The sequence below is a fragment of the Loxodonta africana genome, chromosome X, assembly GCF_030014295.1.
Source record: "Loxodonta africana isolate mLoxAfr1 chromosome X, mLoxAfr1.hap2, whole genome shotgun sequence".
Classification (NCBI taxonomy): domain Eukaryota; kingdom Metazoa; phylum Chordata; class Mammalia; order Proboscidea; family Elephantidae; genus Loxodonta; species Loxodonta africana.
In genome coordinates, this window is record NC_087369.1 from 71,894,217 (window position 1) to 71,917,812 (window position 23,596).

Below are 23,596 nucleotides of genomic sequence, written 5' to 3' on the forward strand. Positions count from 1 at the left end.
AAAGGGCAGCTCAAGAGGACAAAGTAAAGTATTATAATGACATATGCAAAGAACTGGAGATAGAAAACCAAAAGGGAAGAACACACTCGGCATTTCTCAAGCTGAAAGAACTGAAGAAAAAATTCAAGCGTCAAGTTGCAATAGTGAAGGATTCTATGGAAAAAATATTAAATGATGCAGGAAGCATCAAAAAAAAAAAGATGGAAGGAATACACAGAGTTAGTATACCAAAAAAGAATTAGTCGGCATTCAACCATTTCAAGAGGTAGCATATGATCAGGAAAGGATGGTACTGAAGAAAGAAACCCAAGCTGAACTGAAGGTGTTGGCAAAAAACAACGCTCCTCAATTGAGATATTTCAACAAAAGGATGCAGCACTGGAAGAGCTCACTCGTCTATACCAAGAAACATGGAAGACAGCTTCCTGGCCAATTGACTGGAAGAGGTCCATATTTATGCCTATTCCCAAGAAAGGAGATCCAACCGAATATGGAAATTATAGAACAATATCATTAATATCACACACAAGCAAAATTCTGCTAAAGATCATTCAAAAACGGCTGCAGCAGTACATTGACAGGGAACTGCCAGGGATATCGTTGCTGATCTCTGATGGATTCTGGCTGAAAGCAGAGAATACCAGAAGGATGTTTACCTATGTTTTATTGACTATGCAAAGGCATTCGACTGTGTGGTTCATAACAAATTATGGATAACGTTGTGAAAAATGGGAATTCCAGAAGACTTAATTGAGCTCATGAGGAACCTGTACATAGATCAAGAGGCAGTTGTTTGGACAGAAGACGGGGATACCAGGTGGTTTAAAGTCAGGAAAGGTGTGTGTCAGGGTTGTATCTTTCACCATACCTATTCAATCTGTATGCTGAGCAAATAATCTGAGAAGCTGGACTATATGAAGAACAGGCCATCAGGATTGGAGGAAGACTCATTAACAGTCTGCATTATGCAGATGAAACTGAAGAGGACTTAGAGCACTAATGAAGATCAAAGACCACAGCCTTCAGTATGGATTACACCTCAACATAAAGAAAACAAAAATCGTTACAAGTGGGCCAACAAGCTACATCATGATAAATGGAGAAAAGACTGAAGCTGTCAAGGATTTCATTTTACTTGGATCCACAATCAGCACCCATGGAGGCAGCAGTCAAGAAATCAAAAGATGCATTACAATGGGCAAATATGCTGCAAACCCACTACCAATGCTGCAAAGGACCTCTTTAAAGTGTTGAGAAGCAAAGATGTCACCTTGAACACTAAGGTGTGCCTGACTCAAGCCATGGTATTTTCAATTGCATGATATGCGTGTGAAAGCTGGACAATGAATAAGGGAGACTGAAGAAGAATTAACACCTTTGAATTGTGGTGTTGGCGAAGAATATTGAGTATACCATGGACTGCCAAAACAACAAACAAATCTGTCTTGGAAGAAGTAAAACCAGAATGATCCTTAGAAGGAAGGATGGTGAGATTGTGTCATACATACTTTGGACATGTTGTCAGGAGGGACCAGTCCCTGGAGAAGGACATCATGCTTGGTAAAGTACGGGGTCAACGGAAAAGAAGAACACCCTCAATGAGGTGGAATGATACAGTGCCTGCAACAATGGGCTGAAGCATAACGTCGATTGTAGGATGGTGTAGGACTGGGCAGTGTTTCATTCTGTAGTACATGGGGTTGCTATGAATCAGAACCAACTTGACAACAACAACCACATACAACCACATACAAAGCCAACAGCCAACATCATCCTAAATAGAGTGTGAAAATATTCCCCTTCAGAACAGGAACCAGACAAGAATGCCGTTTATCCCCATTCTTATTCAACATTGTGCTGGAGGTCCAAGGCCAGAACAATTAGGCTAGAAAAAGAAATAAAGGACATACAAATTGGTAAGGAAGAAGTAAAAGTATCTCTATTTGCAGATGACATGATCTTATACACAGGAACCCTAAAGAATCCTCAATCAAACTACTGAAACTAATAGAACAGTTCAGCAAAACATCAGGACACAAGATAAACATACAAAACTCATTTAGATTCTTCTACACCAACAAAGAGAATGTCGAAGAGGAAATCACCAAATCAATACCATTTACAATAGCCCCCAAGAAGATAAAATACTTAGGAATAAATCTAACCAGAGAATTAAAAGACTTATGCAAAGAAAACTGCAAGAAACCAAAAGAGACCTACTTAAGTGGAAAAACATACCTTGCTCATGGATAGGAAGACTCAACATTGTAAAAATGTCTATTCTACCCAAAGCAGTCTATAAATATGATGCAATCCTGATCAAATATCAATGATATTTTTTAATGAGCTGGAGAAACAAATCACCAATTTCACACGGAAGGGAAAGAGGCCCTGGATAAGTAAAGCATTACCGAAAAAGGAGAACAAAGTGGGAGGCCTCATACTACCTGATTTTAGAACCTATTGTACCACCACAGCAGTCAAAACAGCCTGGTACTGGTACAACAACAGATACATGGATCAATGGAACAGAATTGAGAATCCAGATTTAAATCCATCCTCATATGAGCAGCTGATATTTGACAAAGGCCCAAAGTCAGTTATATGGGGAAAAGACAGTCTCTTTAACAAATGGTGCTGGCACAACTGGATATCCATCTGCAAAAAAGCAAAACAAGACCCATGCACCACACCATGCACAAAAATTAACTCAAAATTGATCAAAGACCTAAATATAAGATCTAATACTATAAAGATCATGGAAGAGAAAACAGAGACAGCGCTAGGAGCCCTAATGCATGGCATAAAGATTATACAAAACCTTAAGAACGATGCACAGACATCAGAAGAAAAACTAGATAACTGGGAGCTCCTAAAAATCAAACACGAATGCTCATCCAAAGACGTCACCAAAAGAGTAAAAAGATTACCTACAGACTGGGAAAAAGTTTTTGGATACGACAATTCCGACCAGCATCTGATCTCTAAAATCTGCATCATGCTGCAAAAACTCAACAACAAAGACAAATAACCCAATTAAAATATGGGCAAAGGATGTGAACAGACACTTCACCAAAGAAGACATTCAGGCGGCTAACCGATACATGAGGAAATGCTCATGATCATTAGCCATTAGAGAAATGCAATCAAAACTACAGTGAGATACCATCTCACCCCAACAAGGCTGGCATTAATCCAAAAAACACAAAATAATAAAAGTTGTAGAGGCTGCGGAGAGACTGGAACACTTATACACTGCTGGTGGGAATGTATAACAGTACAACCACTTTGGAAATCGATTTGGCACTTCCTTGAAAAGGTCGAAATAGAACTACCATAGGATCGAGCAATCCCACTCCTTGGAATATATCCTAGAGAAATAAGAGCCTTTACACGAACAGATATATGCACACCCATGTTTATTGCAGCACTCTTTACAATAGCAAAAACATGGAAGCGACCAAGGTGCCCATCAATGGATAAATGGATAAATTATGGTATATTCACACAATGGAATAGTACGCATCGATAAAGAACAGTGATGAATCTGTGAAACATTTCATAACATGGAGGAACCTGGAAGGCATTATGCTGAGTGAAATTAGTCAGTTGCAAAAGGACAAATTGTATAAGACCACTACTAGAAGAACTTGAGAAATAGTTTAAACCGAGAAGAACACATTCTTTTGTGGTTATGAGAGGGGGGAGGGAGGGATGGTGGGAGAGGGTTCTTTACTGATTAGATAGTAGATAAGAACTACTTTAGGTGAAGGGAAGGACAACACTCAATACAGGGGAGGTCAGCACAACTGGACTAAACCAAAAGCAAAGGAGTTTCTGGGATAAACTGAATGCTTCGAAGGTCGGCAAAGCAGGGGCAGGGGTTTCAGGACTATGGCTGCAGGGGACATCTAAGTCAATTGGCAAAATAAAATCTATTAAGAAAACATTCTGCATCCCACTTTGAAGCTTGGCGTCTGGGGTCTTAAATGCTGCCAAGCGGCCATCTAAGATGCATCAATGAGTCTCAACCCACCTGGTTCAAAGGAGAATGAAGAACACCAAGCTCACGAGGTAAGTATGAGCCCAAGAGACAGAAAGGGCTACATGAACTATAGACTACATCATCCTGAGGCCAGAAGAACTAGATGGTGCCTGGCCACAACCGATGACTGCCCTGACAGGGAACACAACAGAGAACCCTTGAGGGAGCTGGAGAACAGTGGGATGCAGACCCCAAATTCTCATAAAACAACCAGACTTAATGGTCTGACTGAGACTAGAAGGACCTTGGCAGTCATGGTACCCAAACCGTCTGTTGGCCCATAACAGGAAGCATTCCCAATCCCAACTCGTCAGACATGGATTGGACTGGACAATGGACTGGAGAGAGATGCTGATGAGGAGTGAGCTACTTGCATCAGGTGGACACTTGAGACTATGTTGGCATCTCCTGTCTGGAGAGGAGATGGGAGGGTAGAGGGGATTAGAAACTGACAAAATGGTCATGCAAGGAGTGACTGGAAGGAGGGAGCGGGGTGATTCATTAGGGGAAGAGTAAATGGGGGTATGTAGTAAGGTGTATATAAGTTTATATGTGAGAGACTGACTTGATTTGTAAACTTTCACTTAAAGCACAATAAAAATTATTTTAAAAAAAGCTAGAAATAGAATTGCCATATGATCCAGGAATATGCACACCCATGTTTATTGCAACTGTTTACAATAGCTAAAAGATGGAAGCAACCAAGGTGCCCATCAATGGATGAATGGATAAATAAATTATTGTATATTCACATAATGGAATACTATGCAATGCTTAAGAACAATGATGAATCTGTGAAACGCCTCATAATATGGAGGAACCTGTAAGGCATTCCAAAAAAACCTGCTGCCGTCAAATTGATTCTGACTCATAGCAACCCTGTAGGACAGAACTGCCCCATACGGTTTCCAAGGAGCACCTGGTGGATTCGAACTGCCGACCTTTTGGTTAGCAGCCGTAGCTCTTAACAACTATGCTACCAGGGTTTCCTGGAAGGCATTATGCTGAGTTAAATTAGTTTTAGAAGGACAAATATTGTATGAGACCACTATAGGAAGAACTCAAGAAAAAGTATAAACACAGAAGAAAATATTCTTTTATGGTTATGAGTTTGGGAGGGAGGGAGGGGGTATTCACTAATTAGAGAGTAGACAAGAACTATTTTAGGTGAAGAAGAAGAGCACACAATAAAGGAGAGTTCTGTATAACTGGACTAAGCCAAATGCAAAGAACTTTCCTGAATATAACCAAACACTTCAAAGGCCAGAGTAGCAAGGACGGGAGTCTGGGAACTATGGTTTCAGGGGACATCTAGGTCAATTGGCATAATAAAATGTATTAAGAAAATGTTCTGCGTCCCACTGTGGTTAGAGGCGTCTGGGGTCTTAAATCACTAGCAAGTGGCCATCTAAGATGTATCAACTGGTCTTAACCCACATGGAGCAAAGGAGTACAAAAAACACCAAAGACATGCAGTAAAGATGAGCCCAAGAGACAGAAGGGCCACATAAAGCAGAGACTACGTCTGCCTGAGACCAGAAGAACTAGATGGTGCCTGGCTACAACTGATGACTGCCCTGACAGGGAACACAACAGAGATTCCCTGATGGAACAGGAGAACAGTGGGATGAAGATACCAAATTCTCATAAAAAGACCAGACTTAATGGTCTGACTGAGACTAGAGGGACCCTGGACATCATGGTCCCCATACCCTCTGTTAGCCCAAGACTGGAACCATTCCCAAAGCCAACTCTTCAGGCAGGGATTAGACTGTATTATAAAAGAGAAAAATGATACTGGTGAGGAGTGAGCTTCTTGGCTCATGTAGACACATGAGACTATGTGGACACTCCTGTCTGGATGTGAGATGAGAAGGCAGAGAGGGAAGGGAGCTGGTTGAATGGACGTGGGGAATACAGGGTGGAGAGGAGGATTGTGCTGTCTCATTATGGGGAGAGCAGCTAGGAGTACATAGCAAGGTGTGTATAAGTTTTTGTATTGAGAGACTGACTTGGTTAGTAAACTTTCACTTAAAGCATAATAAATAAAAAAAATTCAGTTCAAGCATATATGTATCCAATAGCCACATGTTACTAGTGGCTAGTAGACAGCAGAGTTCAGATACAGGACATTTCCATCATCACAGAAAGTGCAAATGGACAGGGCTAATCTACAGGTGTATACATTAAGCTTTTAACAGTGAAGTGTGTGTTGTGGGGCAGACTATAGGGAACTTTTACATTTTATGTTACATATTTCAGAAGTGTTTATTTCTTCAATAATATGCCTGTATTACTCTTGTAATAAGAAGAAAAATAAAGATAAATTTAAAAAGAGAAAGAAAGTAGCATAGTGTGTTTAGAAAACAGCAAAAAAACTACTCTAGCAAAGTTGGCAAGTTGGGGAGAGACTGTGAAAGAAAGACTCTTTATGTCACGTTATAGGGTTTTATGAGCTATAGGAGGATTTTGAGCTTCCGGTGATAATATCAGATATGTTCAAGAAAGGCACCTTTAGAGGCAATTTGGTGTTCAAATTGGGATGTGACTACTAGAGACAAGTAAACCAGTTAGGAGGTGATTATAACATTTTGGGCAAGGGATGATTAATGTCTTAACTAGGAAAGTAGCAAGAGAGACTGAGAAGAAAGGATAGGTTGGAGAAACATTTTTGAGGTAGAAATGATAGGACTTACCAATTGCTAGATGGAGGAAAAGAGGGATAATACAGGGCTGACTGAGGTTTCAAGCTTGGGAGACTAGATAGGTGATGATACAGATAGGGAGCACAGGGTAATTGTATAATCACAAGCCCATCTTTTTGGTCCCCTCATTTTAATTAAATCAATACCTATGTTGCTGCCCTATCAAATCTGTCCCTCTTTTGCATCCTCACTTTCTTTGGTCTAGTAAATTTGGTTTCAGAAAGGAAATAGAGATATACGGGTGTATGACATGTGAAAAGGAACAATATAAAAAAGGTTTAGGCTTAAAACAACCAAGAAAGCCACAGAATAAACATTAATAATGCATTTAATGAAAAGTGTAGGCAATGGCATTGAGAAAGTGAAAAGCTTAGGGATGGATATTTAAGGCAGTTAATTACACACACCCTTTAATCTTTTAACCCAGAGGCTACATATCTCCATCAACTGAGGATATGACAAAAGGAGTGAGAACTCATTCCCTCATTTTCTTTATTTCCACTGAATAATGGGGATGAGGTAGAGTTCTCATGTAAGAATATATAAAAACAAAAGTTCAAAATGAGAAATGTACACTCTAAATTCCTTTTTTTAAATCACCTAATAAAGGGTATAGAAGCTGAAGTTCTGGTTGTCAGAAATAAGTGAGTCAGCATAAATGCACGGTGATGAAACATGCCTGGACAGTATTCACAGACAGACCTAAAGAAGTCGAAAGGGCTGCTTTGTCCTTAGAGTTCTGCATTTATTTATGCTCACTATTACTTTCACTTACTACCTGAGAATCAACACAAAAATAGAGAATGAGCTGGAAAGACCATTAGAGACCACCTAAGAGTTCTTAACCTGAGGTTCAGGGGTCTGTAACCCATTGCCGTCGAGTCCATTCTGACTCACAGTGACCCTATAGATCAGAGCAGAACTGCCCCATAGGGTTTCCAAAGAGTGGCTGGTGGATTCAAACTGCTGACCTTTTGTTAGCAGCCATAGCTCTTAACTATTGTACCACCAGGGTTTCCCCAGAGGTCTGTGTGCCCCTTGAAATTAAGATCAAATTTTTGTGTGTATTATAGCCACATCTGCATTTTTCAAGGGAGAGGGGGACATCATATTTCCATTCAATCGTATTCCCAAAGAGCACTGTGGTCCCCCCCAAAGTTATACCATTAGATTCTAGTCTACCACCTTATTTTACAGACAGAGAAACTGAGGCCCAGAGAGGGCACATAGTGAATTAGTGGCAGAACTGAATCTAGAAAATAGGTTTCTTTTCAATATTCTTTCCACCGTGGCACACTGAGATTCCATAATTAGAGTCAGTGCAAGTTCTTTGATGTCCTGATTATTACCTTTGCAATGAAAATTCCAGCACCTAGAACAGCTTTAATGTGTCAACCAACCTGAGCTGTCCAGGCCCCTAAGAAATTCACTCATTGTTGGAGTTTTCAATTCACAAACCAAGGCAGAAAAGGAAGCCAAGATTCAATTCACAATCACCTGAATTTATCCACCAAGAAAGGGGAGAAAGCGGATCCCTATTTTTTTTAATGTACTTTCGATGAAGGTTTACAGAACACGCTAATTTTTCATTAAACAGTTATGACATTGGTTAATCACCCCATGAAATGTCAACACTCTACCTTTTCAACCTTGGGTTCCATATTACCAGCTTTCCTGTCCCCTCCTGCCGTCTAGTCCTTGCCCCAGGGCTGTTGTGCCCCTTTAGTCTCGTTTTGTTTTATGGGCCTGTCCAATCTCTGGCTGAAGGATGAACTTCAGGAGTGACTGAGCTGAAAGGGCATCCAGGGGCCATACTCTCAGGTTTCTCCAGTCTCTGTCAGGCCAGCAAGTCTGGTCTTTCTTTTTGAGTCAGAATTTTGTTGTATATTTTTCTCCAGCTCTGTCTGGGACCCTCTATTGTGATTCCTGTCAGGGTAGTCAGTGGTGGTAGCCAGGCACCATCTAGTTGTACTGGACTCAGTCTGGTGGAGGCCATGGTAGATGTGGTCCATTAGTCCTTCAGACTAATCTGTCCCTTGTATCTTTAGTTTTCTTCATTCTTCCTTGCTTCCACACCAGTGCAGTATCCTAGATGGCCGTGCACAGGCTTTTAAGATCCCCGATGCTACTCATCACAGTAGAATACAGAACATCTTTTTTATAAACTACATTATGCCAATTGAGCTAAATGTTCCCTGAGACCACAGTCCCCACAGCCCTCAGCCCAGCAATTTGGTCTCTTAGGGAGTTTGGATATATCTATGGAGCTTCCATGACCTTGCCTTGTACAAGTTGTTCTGGCTTCCTGGAATTGTGTACTGTCTTACCCTTAACTAAAAGTTACCACTTATCTATTGTCTATTTACTATTTTTCCATCCACACTGCTCTCCTCCCTTGTAACCATCAAAGATTGTTTCTTTTTGTGTGTAAACCTATTCATAAATTTTTACTGTAATGCTCTCATACAGTAGTACCTGTCCTTTTATGATTGAATTATATCACTCAGCATAACGCCCTCCAGATTTATCCATGTTACGAGATGCTTCACAGATTCATCGTTCTTTACTGTTGCATAAAACTCCATTGTCTGTATGCACCACAGTTTCTTTATCTGTTCATCTGTTGATGCACATCTAGGTTGTTTAAATTTTTTTGCTATTGGGAACAATGCAGCAATGAACATGGGTGCACATATGTCTACTCGTGTGATGACTCTTATTTCTCTAGGATATATTCCTAGGAGTGGATTGCTGGATCATAAGGTATTTCTATTTCTAGCTTTCTAAGGAAGCACCATATCGTTTTCCAAAATGGTTGTATCATTTTGCATTCCCACCAGCAGTGCATAAGAGTTTCGATATCTCCGAAGCCTCTCCAACATTTGTTATTTCCTGTTTTTTTTTTTGTCAGTAATGCCATTGTGGTTTTGATTTGCATTTCTCTAATGGCTAGTGATCACCAGATTTCCCTCCTGTGTCTGTTGATCATCTGAATGTCTTCTTTGGTGAAATGTCTGTGCATTTCCCTTGCCCATTATCTATTTGGATTATTTGTCTTTTGTTGTAGAGGTGTTGGATTTTCTTGTAGATTTTAGATATTAGACCTTTTTTCTGATTTTTAACAGGCAGATTTTTTTTCCCAGTCTGCAGTTTTTCTTTTTACTCCTTTGGTGAAGTCTTTTAATGAGCATAAGCATTTAATTTTTTGAAGATACCAGTTATCTAGCTTATCTTCTGGAGTTTGTGTGTTGTTGCTTGTGGTTTTTATCCCGTTAATGCAGTGTATTCGGGCTTCTAGTGTTGATCCTGGTTTTTCTTCTATGGACTGCATGGTGTTTGGCTTTATATTTAGGTCTTTGATACATTTCTAATTAGTTTATGTATATGGTGTGATATGGTGTGAGGTATGGGTCCTGTTTCATTTTTCTTTGCAGATAGACATCGAGTTTTGCCAGCAACATTTGTTGAAAAGACAGGCATCAGAGGGACTTTGGGCCCTTTTCGAAGATCAGGTGACCATAGGTGGATGGATTTACATCTAGGTTCTCAATTCCTTTCCATTGGTCAATGCATCTGTTGTTGTACCAGTAGCAAACTGTTTTCACTATCATAGCTGTATAGTAGGTTCTGAAGTCAGGTAGTGCAAGTCCTCCTACTTTACTCTTCTTCTTCAATAGTGCTTTACATATCCTAGGATTCTTTTCTTTCCATATAAAGTTAATCATATTTTTTTCCATCTCTTTAAAGAATGTTGTTGGTATCCGGATCAGGATTGCATTGTATTTGTAAATTGCTTTACATAGAATTGTCATTTTCACAATGTTGAGTCTACCTATCCGTGAGCATGGTATGTTTTTCCATTTATGTAGATCTCTATTGGTTTCTTACAGTAGCGTTTTGTAGTTTTCTTACAGTAGCGTTTTGTAGTTTTCTTACAGTAGCGTTTTGTAGTTTTCTTTGTATAGGTCTTTTACATCCCCGGTTAGATTTATTCCTAAGTATTTTATTTTTTAGGGGCTTTATGAATGGTATTGTTTTCCTGATTTCCTTTTAATTGTTCTCTCTATTGGCGTATAGGAATCCAACTTTTTTTGTTTGTATATCTTGTATCCTGCTACTCTGTTGAATCTTTCTATTAGTTCCAGAAGTTCTCTCATGGAGTCTTTCGGGATTTCTATGTATAAAAAAAAAAAAAAATTTTTTTTTTTAGTTTCATATTATTCACAAATAGGGATAGATTAACTTCTTCATTACCAATTTGGACGTCCATTATTTCTTTTTCTTGCCTTGTTGCTCTAGCTAGGACTTCCAGCACAATGTTAAATAGGAGTGATGATAAAGGGTATCTTTGTCTTTTTCCTGTTCTCAAGGGGAACCTTTTCAGCCTCTCTCCATTAAGAATGATGTTGGCCATTGGTTTTGCACAGCTGCCCTTTATTATGTTGAGAAATTTCTCTCTGATACCTATTTTCAGAGTTTTTATCAGGTATGGGTGTTGGACCTCGTTGAATGCCATTTCTGCATCAGTTGAGATGATCATGTGATTCTTTCCTTTCATTTATGTGGTGGATTACGTTAATTGATTTTCTAATGCTGAACTGATCCTGCATACCTGGTATGAATCTTGCTTGGTTGTGGTGTATTATTCTTATTATTTTTATATATGATGCTGAATTCTGTTGGCTAATTTTGTTGAGAATTTTTTGCATCTGTATTTATGAGACAGACTGGTCTGTAAGTTTCTGTTTTGTGGTGTCTTTACCTAGATTTGGTATCACAGTTATGCTGGCTTCATAGAATGAATTCAGAAGTGTCGCTTCCTTTTCCATGTTCTGAAATAGTTTGAGTAGTATTGGCATAAGCTCTTCTGTGAATGTTTGGTAGAATTCTCCAGTGAAACCATCTGGGCAAGGGCTTTTTTTTTTGCTGTTGTTGGGAGGCTTTTTTTTTTTTTTACCTTTTCAATTTCTTCTCCTGTTATGGGTCTGTTCAGATTTTCCACATTGTTTTGCATCAGCTTGGGTATGTAGTGTGTTTCTAGAAATTTGTCCGTTTCCTCTAGGTTTTCAAATTGGTTGGAGTACAGTTTTTCATAATAATCTGTTATGATCCTTTTTATTTCAGCTGGGTCTGTTGTAATAGCCCCCATTTCATTTCTTATTTGGGTTATTTGCATCCTCTCCTGTTTTTCTTCTGTCATTTTGGCCAGTGGTTTGTTGATTTTGTTGATCCTTTCAAAGAACCAACTTTTGGTTTTCTTGATTCTTTCTGTTGTTTTTCTATTTCATTTATTTCTGCTCTGATCTTTATTATTTCCTTTCTTCTGGTGGCTGTGGACTTCTTTTGCTGTTCTCCTTCTATTTGTTCAAGTTGTGTAGCTAAAGTTTTCATTTTGTCCCTTTCTTCTTTTTTGATGTGTGCCTCTGTTGCTATAAAGTGGCCTCTGAGGACTGCCTTTGCTGTGTCCCAAAGGTTTTGGTATGATGTGTTTTCATTCTCATTTGATTCTAGGAATTTTTTAATTCCATCTCTGATTTCTTCTATTACCCAGTGGTTTTTAAGCAGGGTGTTATTCAGTTTCTATGTAATTAATTTTTTCCCTTGCTCTTCCTGTTGTTAATTTCTGCTTTGATGGCATTGTAGTCAGAGAAGATACTTTGTATTATTTAAATGTCTTGGATTTTGTTGAGTGTTGCTCCGTGGCCTAAGATGTGGTCTATTCTGGAGAACGTTCCATGTGCATTGGAAAAGAATGTGTACTTTGTATCCTTTGGGTGGAGTGTTCTATATATGTCTATGAGGTCAAGTTGGACGATTGTGCCCTTTCGCTCTTCCATATATATCCCTGTGGAGTTTTTTTTCTAGATGTTCTGCCCTTTCCTGAGAGTGATGTGTTGAAATCTCCTATTATTATTGTGGAACTGTTAATTTCTCTTTTCAGTGCTGTTAGGGTTTTTTTTTTCTCTGTATTTTGGAGAGTGCATAGATGTTTATTATGATTAAATCTTCATGGCGGATCGTGCCTTTAATCATGATATAGTGCCCTTCTTTGTCTTTTATGGTGGATTTTGTTTTAATGTCTTTTTTATCTGAGATTAGTGTTGCCACTCCTGCTATTTTTTGGTAGTTATTTGCTTGATACTTTTTTTCCATTCTTTGATTTTTAATAAATTTATGTCTTTGTTTCTAAGGTGTGTCTCTTGTAGACAGCATGTTGATGGATCCTGGCTTTTTTTTTTTTTTATCCATTCTGTCACTCTGTGTCTCTTATGGGTGCATATAGGCCATTTACATTCAGTGTAATTATTCATAGGTGTGAGTTTATTGCTGTCATTTTTCAGTGCTCTTTTTGGTGGTGCTGACGTTTTCTTTGTTCCTCTTACTCTCCTGTTCTGAATTCCTTTTGTTTGTGGATTTTTTTTTTCATTTCTTTCTTTTTTTTTTTTCTTAGATTCTGTTGTTATTGAGACTTTATGTTTTTCTTCTTTGATGAGTAGTTTTGTTAACTTTATTGTGGTTACGTTGAAATTTACCCTTATCTTCCTAGGTTTGAACCAGTCTATTATTACTTGGTATCACCTTGCCTTCATCTCCATTAAGAAGTTCTATACCTACACCTTCTATTCCCTATTTTATTGTTCTGATGTTGTTGTCATTTACAGATTAGCCTCTTTGATTCCCTGTTGCAATTCTCTTGGTTTTGGATAGTCCTTGAGAGTTCATTTCCTAGGTTGGTACCTGGCTGGTAAAATCTTGCATCCTGGATTCAGACTTCGGTGTGATGTTGTTTTTTCTCAGACCAAAGGACTCCCATGAATAATTCTTTTAAGTTTGGTTTCATTTATATTTTCCATTAATTTCTGTTTTCTGGAAATGTCCTAATTTCACCATCATATTTGAACCGGAGTTTTGCACGATATATTTTTCTCGGTTGGCATTTTCTTTTCTTTCCAGGTTTTATATGTCATCCCATTGCCTTTTTGCCTGCATGGTTTCTGCCAAATAATTAGAGCTTAGTCTTATCGTTTCTCCTCTGTATGCTACTTTTGGCGTGGCGGGCTGCTCTCAGGATTTTGTCTTTGTCTTTGGTTTTATCAAGTGTGATTATGACATGCCTTGGTGACTTCCTTTTCGGGTCTATCCTATATGGGGTTCGTTGAGCTTCTTGGATGGTCAGCTTTTCATCATTCACGATTTTAGAGAAGTTTTCTGTCAGCAATCCTTCAGTGATCCTCTCTGTGTTTTCCATTTTCTCCCCATCTGGACCTCCGATCATTTGTAAATTTTTGCTTTTGATTGTATCCCACATAATTCTCAGGGTTTCTTAATTTTTCTTCATTCTTTTTTCTGATTTTTCCTCAAACAGAATTGTGTCCAAGTGTTTGTCTTCAATTTCACTGATCCTGTTTTCCGTCATTTCAGACTTGCTCCTCAGTCCTATAACACTGCCGATTTCTGAAATCTTCTTGTTTATCCTTTGGATTTCTAATTGTTGTTTTTGTAAGATTTCTGGTTATGAATTTATTTTGGCATATTTTCCTGAATTCTTCCATTTTTTGTCTGTATTTTCCATGAATTTGTATGCCTTTTCCATAGATTTGTCTATTTTTTCATCATTTTTGACTGTTTTTTGCTTCAACTCTTGGATAGCTCTGAATATTATAGATTTGAATTCCCCGTCAGGTAGTTCTAGTGCCTTTTCTTCTACTGGAACGTCATCTGGTGTTTTATGTCGGACGCCTACTGGAACCATCCTGTCCTGCTTTTTTATATGTTATTGTCTGCTGTCTTTAGGACAGTCAGTACTTATTTTCTCCATTTATTGATTACAGATCTGTTTGTTCCATCCTTCTTTTTTGTTTTATTTGGTAATGTCTAAGCAGGCTGTGCCATCTTTTTTTGCTCGTCTGTGGTCACGATATTTTTCACCTCCTCATCCAAAGGGCATGGCCAGTTGCTCTGCTATGGTGCAGCAGGGCATGTCCAGTTGAGTGAACAGGCTGGGATGCGTTGTTTGTGGCACATACTAGGGCCGACAGTTCGGGCCGGGAATCAGTGCTGAGCAGGTTCTGGTAGGCCGTGCCTGTGCTGCTCAAGGGTGTGATGTTCAGCTCACAGCGCACATAGGAACTAGGGCAGAGGTTGTGATGTGTGAAGCTTATATGTGTGTGGGAAAGAGGAGAGAGAGGAGAGAGAAACAGGAGCCAAAAACAAACAAACAACAACAAAAGAGTGCTAAGGGAGCTTGCCATTGGAGCAGAGACATGGAATCCAAGAATAGGAGAAAAAAATGGAAAAAAAGAAAAAAATAGCTAGATAAAAATTTGGAAAAAAAGAGAAAAGTCCCCAGGGGTCCCACCAGTGCGGCTGCAAATATCGGGAATGTGGCTCCTTGGCTGTGCAGTATAGCCTGGCTAAAGGGCGTATGGATGTCTCTCAGTGGCAGATATTCAGGAGACTGGAAACGAAAGGTAAATATAGAGAGAGGAGAATGGAGAAATGAAGAAAGACAGGAATGAAACAAGAGAGAAAAAAAAAGAAAGAAAGAAAACACAAATGTCCCTAGGGGGTACACAGACTTGGGAAGTGACTCCTAAGCCGTGCAGTGCAGCCCAGCTAGAAGGGGCTTCTAAGCCACAAAAAGAAAAACAAACAAACAAAGAAAACAAAATGGAGGAAAGTAAAACAAAACAAAGGAAGAAATAAAGCCCTGGGGATCCTACCAGTGTGGTGTCATGGTCCAGGGGAATGGTTCCTCAGTCAAGTGGTGCTTCACAGGCTTTCAAGAAGAGGCAAAGATGGCACACAGAGCCAGGTGTTCAAGAGAAAGGAAGGGGAAGTGGTGGGAGGCACGGAAGAAACCAAAAGAAACAGAAGAATGGAAAAAAGCAACATAAGCAACAGTATCCAGGCGGCCGGTGCTGGAGCAGTTGCCTTCCGACCAAGAGATTACAGCTGGCAGGAAGCAGAGGAGCCTGAAGGGGGGGTGGGGGGAAGAAGGGTGGATTTAGGAAAGCATATATGGTTGGTTACTGGGTGCACTGACTCCTGCTGGAAACTTCGTGAAGCTGCTTTCCAGGACTCTCTGTCTGCCGATCTCAGACATGGGTGGGGCGAATCCAAGTGGCACAGAGGCTGTGCTTCCCAGCCTGCTGAGCCACTGCAGCCAGCCAGGAAGCACGGAGGTAGAGCAGTGGGGAGAGAATGGGGGTGGGAAAGTGTGTATCACTGGTTACTGGGTGCTCTGTCTCCTGCCGGGAATTCTGTGAAGCTGCTTTTCCGTGCTCCCTGTCCATCGATCTCTGACAGGAGTCCGAGGCGGTGAATCCATGCTACATTAACTAATGGGGGACCTCTGCAGGTATCCCTCCTTGTTCTCTGTGTCTGTCAGTATCTTATTCCATTTGATATTTGGCTGAGTTCTCTTCATTTGACACTTTGGGTTCCAGGAATGATGTTTGTCTCTGTTTTACTTAGTTTTTTGGGTCTTTGCTGTGGTGCTTCTGTCTATGGAGCCATGTTAGCTGGAAGTCTCGACAAAGAACTTTTCCTATCCTCTTCTAGTTATTGCCCTCTCTCCTCTTGGTCAGAGCTGTCTTGAAAGCAATTGGCCTTCCCTATTAGCATTTTTTCACTTTAGTCCACTATTCAACCCACTGTGATCCGATTTCCATACCATTATTCATCCACTGGGGGGACTTTGGTGGTTCAGTGGCAGAATTCCTGCCTTTCATGCAGGAGACCTGAGTCCAATTCCTGGCCAATGCACCACCTGCACTGCCACCACCTGTCTGTCAGTGGAGGCTTGTATGTTGTTATGATGCTGAACAGGTTTCAATGAAGCTTCCTGACTAAAGACAAACTAGGAAGAGAGGCCTGATGATCTACTTCTGAAAATCAGCCAATGAAAACTCTGTGGATTGCAGTGGTCTGATCCACAACTTATCATGGGGATAATGCAGGACTGGGCATCTTACTCCATGGTGTGTGGGTTCGCCATGAGTCAGGGGCCTAATAGACAGCAGCTAACAACAACAACAATATTTTTTTATCTACTGCTGTTCTTGCTGAGGTCACTAATGACCTCTGAGTTGTCAAATCTAAGGGTGACTTTTTAATCTTCATTCTGTTTTGACCTTTCTGCAACATTTGGTGCTGTTGACCCCTTTCTCCTTAAACCTTATTTATAGTCCTGGTTTTAACCAACACTCTCCTCTGGTTCTCTTTCTACCTTTCAGGCCATTTCTTCATAAAATGACTCCTGTAATAGCCCTCCTTCCTCTACTTGCCCTTTAAAAGTCACTGTTTTTTGAGGACTTCTCTTTTCTCACTTTTGGTCTTTGCCTGTATAGTATCAGCCATGCACACAATTTTCACTACCATCTGTATTCCCATAGTGGCCAGATCTACACTCTGGCCCACATACATTTCTCCCTCTCCTGAACTCCAGACCCACATATCCAGTTGTCCACTGGACTCTTCAGTGGATGTCCCTCAACTTCCTCACATTCACCATGGCCAAAAGTGAGTCTTCTTCCCTACCCTCACTACCATGTAAAATTTGCTTCTTCTCCCTATGTTCACTATTCAGACTAATGGTACTGCCATCTACCTAGTTACCTAAACAAGACATTTCAGTCATCCTTGACTCTTCCTTCTCCTTCATCCCATATGCATTCTCTCATTTGTCCTGTTAAATTTTCATACTTAACCTTCCCACTTCTCCTTTTTAGCCCCACTGCTAGTACTATAGTTCAGGCCCTCATTGCCTTTCACAATTTCAGTAGCTCTCTGACTGGTCTCCCTATATGCAATCTCATTTCCTTCCAGTTCATTCTCCTGACTGCCACCACAGTGATCTCTCAAAACTGCACATCTGATTATAGCACTGCTCTGTTTTAAACACCTCAGTGGCTCCTTTGCTACCAGATAAAAAATGCAAACTTCTTGGTTTGACCCTTGCCCTCCTGGCTAGCCCTATCTCTCCTCTCCTCTCTCACTAGCCCCAAACGTTACCAAGCTACTTAAGAGCTCCTCACACATGTCATGCCTCCTTGCTTTTGTATATGTTGTCATGTTGTTACCTCTTCCTGGGATGTTTTTTACTACAGATCCATCTGACAAATGCTTACTCATCCATCAAGACCCATCTTAGTTGACTCCTCCTCTTTGGTTATCTTTTTTGCCTGTGTTTTTTTTTTGTACCAGGTATAAAATTTTATTGTTTTATTTGTCATTGGTTTGAAATCATTCAAGTGTTTGTCTCCCTTATATCTCCTGTGCTTTACGTAGTGCTTCTTGCATAGTCATTCAATAATTATTGGCTAGATGGATAGATGAGTGGATGAATGAATGAGTGAATAATTAATGTCCTCCTTCATCGTCACCTGAGGATGTCCTACTTTTTCTTCAAGGCTCAGGCTTCCCTGGCTCCTGCAAAAGAATGTAGTTACTAAACATTACTCCTTTGCATCAGTTTTTCCACTGTATTGTAATTATTTATTTACCTTTGGTCACCTTAACTAGTTGATGAGCTTCTTGAAGGCAGGAACTGAGTCTTTGTATTCCTAATACCTAGCACATACCTGGTACACAGGGACACACAATTAAGTGTTGAATGCATAATTGAATGACCAGTATCTACCATTGCCAAAATTGCCAAGGTCGAGCAACTACTGAAGATCTGTACATCATTCTGATTGTGCAGTAACTGATCTAAGAAAGGTAAATCCCTCAATTTTAAGTTGGATGTATGTATGTTAGTAAGACTAAATGGCTAAAGACTCCAAAGGAAGTAGTTTTCCAATCTGAGAGTGGAATGTAGAACTGTCCTGTTTTGTTTTTTATCATGAATTCTTCCCCCGCCCACTCTTCTGAGAATTAATCCTGTCTTCTTCAGAATTTTTGTGAATTTAGAACTCCCTGGCATCATGTGTTTGTTTTTATTTTGTTTTTCTATTCTTTTCCTAAGCTTGCTTTCTTCTGTTGCACTCCTTTATTTTCTTTTTCATTCGTTATAGAGGATGCCAATTTTAGAATAAATTAATGTAGTCTAAAGACCAGGTTCTTTGTGATGTAGGGATGTTATTTGGCAACCCTATTTACTAAACCAGCATGCTATGTGAAGGTTGATTATGCTGCTTTTTGCCCCTTGTCTTTACAGGCAGTGAAAGTAGAAAACGCTAATGTCTTAGTCCATTGGTCTGATGGGCGGGACTGCACAGTACAAGTCTGCTTTATGGCCAGCATCCTCCTAGATCCATTTTATAGGACTTTCAAAGGACTCAGGGTAAGAGAGCAAGAGATTATTATTTTATATACATATATATTTTTTATATACTAGTGACAGATAGTGAGTAAATCTAAATGAGCTCTCAACCAACTTTTTCCCCCCACAGGAAGGAACTCTTAATCTACAAAAACAGTTGTTTTGCAATTTAGCCTCCTTCCATTAAACTAGGCATAAACAGTCTGTATATTTTCTGTTGCACATTCAGCATAATTTCTTACCTATCGGAAGGTGAGTTGTAATAGTAGACTGCTGTAAGTTGTATATAAAAGGCTCAAAAAAGTTTAGAAAGATGAATGGGTGACTAGTTAAATAGGCTGTCTAATGGGCTTATCATCCTTAACGGGTCTATTATTTGAATTTCATTTAGACTCAGGATTGTTTTGTGATGCTGAATCCAAGGCCTGTTAATCTTTCTAAGAAACAGAATTCACAACAGGGGTTTATCCTCATTTTTTTGGAAGTGCTTTTTTAAAAAAAATGGTTGAAAATGGTTTTATTCTTGGTACAAAGGCATGAGTATTACCTTTAGAGTCCTGTTTTTTCAGAAGTTGAATTTAACATCCTTCTTATCAGGGTTGCATTAGTTATGGCTCAAATGGCTTGTCACACATAGTGTAAAAGCCAAAAGAAATGTGACGCTGGATGTTTATCCAGGATAATTTCTCCTGAAAGCATCTGTAAAAACAGCATGGGAACAATGTTTGATGGCCTCTAACTTCACAAGAGGGAAGGAGACCCAAGATCAACAGCTCAAGGCTGATTCCTATGAGGTGGAGGTCAAACATGCCTCCTCTTCTGCCATCTTTACCAATTCTGACACCAACCATCCCTCTCATGACACTCTCTATTTCTCTGCTGGGCTGGATAACTCATTGCAATGGCCACACAGAACTCACAGACCGTACTCACGATTATGGGGTTTATTAGGGAAGTAATGGGTTACAATTCAGGCTCAGGGGCACTCAAGGATACAGTTCTTCTATCAGAACAGCCTCTTCCCAGCCATACTCTCAGGCACACCTCTACCTGGCCCTCAGTCTCTGCCCAAAGGCACTCGGCTTTCTCACTTCAAGCTGGGTAGCCCACTGTACCATCTCCTGCAGATCTCTCCTTCCTGGCAGTGGTGGGTTTTTCTGTTTCTTCTGGGATTGCTCATTTTAAGCCCAGTGGTATGACAAAACTGACCAGTCCCTTTGGTGGGTCACAATTACCCTATCACACAGTCCCTTCCAATCACTTGGTTGGGAGTTACAAGACCATAGCTAGAAAGGCCACACACAAAAGTGATCTATCACATTGCAGGCCACCTCCTGGCTTTTCTAGCTGTGGTTCTTTCATATTTGGAGGATAACTTCCCCACCCTAATTATTTTACCAGTCCAAAATGGTCATTAACAATTAGTCCTTCTATAGGGCAAAGAGTCCTCAGGGTGTGGTTACAGAGATACCAGACTTTCAGGTCTGCTGTGGGTTTCCATCTGATCTGGTCAGGTTCTCCAAATGTTCGTCTTGGTTTTATCCTTTCTGGTGTCTGATAAAATTAAACTGAGAGAAGATTATTCCCTTGCTCTGAGCCTCACGAGGTATCAGCATAGCAAAACCTTCAAGGGACTTTAGGTTTGGCCACTGTACTCGAGTCCAGCAATGCCTCCCCCTTAGTCCACTCTTTCACACTCAAAAACAAAAACAAAAAAACAAAACCCACTGCCATCGAGTCGATTCTGACTCAATAGAGACCCTATAGGACAGAGTAGAACTGCCTAATAGAGTTTCCAAGGAGTGCCTGATGGATTCGAACTGCCGATCTCTTGGTTAGCAGCCATAGCCATAGCAGTTAACCACTACACCACCAGGGTTTCCTTTCACAATTCACAGTTTTCATTGTCATGATTAACACTTAATAATCAACACTCACAATTGAATCATATAATCATATCAGCATCTCTTCCCACCCTGTCTTCCCCAGATCTGTCAGGAAAAGAGGAATCTATTCAGTGGGGATTCTCCCTTGTCCCCCTCATTTTGTGTAAGCACATTCACAAAAGTGTATAAGCCAGGTACTTCATGCCTTTATCTGCCTTCCTCCCTGTTTTAAATAGCCAATGTTTAAAATTGCCCATCCCTGTCAAACCAGTTCTGAAGAGACAAGCATGTTCTTTGGTCTTGAAGAATCTCCTATGCCAGTTAGAACTTTGAGTATCTACATCCATCAGCAAAGTCCAGTCCAGAGCAAGCCCTCAAATTGCAGCAATCTACACCAGCTCATGGTATCAAACATCTTTTTCATCATTTGGTTGGGTCCTGGTCAGCTCATCCCTAGCTACCCAAGCTTGGTGACAAAGGGTAGCAGCCTCAGGCTGGAGAGTTCACCCACACTTCCAGGCACTTCAGACAGCCTCTTCATACACTCTCATCCCTAGCCCCCTTAGGCTAGGTCAACAAGTTCCACCCATGAACTTCAGGAGTCCAACAAGTCCTTTTACTTCGACCAGCCAGCCCTTCCTTTCTCCCTCATCCATAGCCCCCGTGGGCTAGGTCAACGGGTGCCAATGGAACATGTCCAAACTCAGCCCGTCTGTTTTTTGCTGCACTTCCCCAACTTCCACTCATTGTAGAGGACCCAGGTGGTCACCACAAGTGAGCAGACCAAACTGTCTACTCGCTGGCTCCCTTTAAGTTTCAGTCCTGAAAGGAGGTTCCTTCTGATAAGCACTGACTTTTCCCCCCGATGCATCCAACAGCAAATCCTTGCTCGAAATTCAAAAAGCAAGACAATCACTTTTTTTTTCTTTCTCTGCAAGTCCTGTCTTCAAATCTTCTGTTCTCTCAGCAGTTCTGGCTGGTTCTGCATGTCTTTTCAAATGCAAATCTGGGTGGGGCTCAAGTTTTCAGCCTCTATACACAGGGCTACTGCATTCAAACCAACATCTTGTGTTTCCCTTGGGCAAATCCTAGTTCCCCTTTTAGCGTATCCAATCAAGTATTGTCTGAAGGTAGAGTTACACACTCTCTGTAATCTATAATACCCAATATTCATTTCTATCATACATTTAGGTCTGTTTTACAACTAAGTAGGAGAAGCATTCAATATCCATAGTACATTCAATTAAACACACAATCCTAAACACATAACCCTTTTTAAAACATTCCAGTTGTGTCTTCTCTTCTTTACCCATTAAATATCTTCGCTTTCATATGCCTATGGCCTTGGGCCTCTGGCTGGGTGTAAGCAGAAGACCCTGGCCCCCTATGAATCATTCTGCTTATCTGGCCTGGCTTTGGCCCCAGGCCTCTCCAGATGCAGCTATTCAGCCATTACAGGTAACAACAGCCAAAGTAACCATCTAAGAATCAAAAGTTTCACTTCCCAAGCCCCTTCATTTTTTCTCTTACTAAGTTCTATGCTTCCATGAGTCTGGAGCCATTGCAAAGAATCCCACTTCTGACACCTACTGTAAAAACGACATGGGGGCAGTGTTTGACCACCTCTAACTTCACAAGGGGGAAGGAGACCCATAATCAACAGCCCAAGGCTGATTCCTATGAGGCAAGAGTCAGACATGCCTCCTCCTCCACCATGTTTACCAATTTTACACCAACCATTCCTCCCACGACACTCTCTACTTTTCTGCTGTTTTGGATAATCCATTGCAAAGGCCACACAGAAGTCACAGACCATACTCAAGATTATGGGGTTTATTAGGGAAGTAGTAGGTTACAGTTCAGGCTCAGAGACACTCAAGGATATAATTCTTCCATCAGGACAGCCTCTTCCCAGCTGTGCTTGCAGGCACACCTCTCCCTGGCCCCTCAGTCTCTGCCCAGAGGATCTCCTGCAGGTCTCTCAAGTGGGTCTCTCCTTCCTGGTGGTGATAGGCTCTTCTCTTTCCCAACTTTGGGGTTACTCATTTGAATCCCAATGGGATGCAAAACTGACCAGTCCCTTTGGTGGGCTACAATTACTCTGTCACACAGTCCCACCCAATCACTTGGGTGAGAGTTACAAGACCATGGCTAGAAAGTGATCTATCACACTGCAGCATCTGAAATTTGAAGGAGCCTGTTGAGGCCTGTAAACTAAATCCAAATAATTAGTACAACCCAAACTCGTACAAAGCCCATTTCAACAAAGTGTTTTGATATTATAAAAAAAAAAAAAATGTGTGGTTAATTCATTTTATGATTTTCCTAAGGTAAACTTTTCTTTTTGTATAAAAATGAAAATCCTGATAGAGAAAGAATGGATATCCATGGGCCACAAATTCTCCCAAAGGTAAAAATATCTTCACTTTGGAGGAGGGGGCTGAGGAGAACTAATTTTAGTGAGATTTACCAAAAGCCCAGTAAGCCCTTGTGTAGGCAGGAAACAATAATTTGAACATGGCATAAATGTCTTTTCATCAAGAAACAAGTATTCCAGAGACTATGCTAGGACACTAGGGCTATAGAGGTAACTAGAATATTACATCTGCCTTCAAGGAGAGTTAATAACTCTATCAAATTATTAAATATTTGAGGGAAGAACAAGACATCATGGGCCACAAAGGGAAGGGTG

The 23,596-nt window shown here is 40.5% G+C and overlaps 1 protein-coding gene across 1 annotated transcript in view; it reads left to right on the forward strand.

The window, feature by feature from the left end:
- Positions 1–23,596, forward strand: part of MTMR8 (myotubularin related protein 8) — a 154,255-nt gene that overhangs the window by 40,636 nt on the left and 90,023 nt on the right. The window contains 2 exon segments of the mRNA XM_064278442.1: positions 18,864–19,034; positions 23,260–23,312. Coding sequence (XP_064134512.1) covers positions 18,864–19,034; positions 23,260–23,312 — 224 coding nt within the window.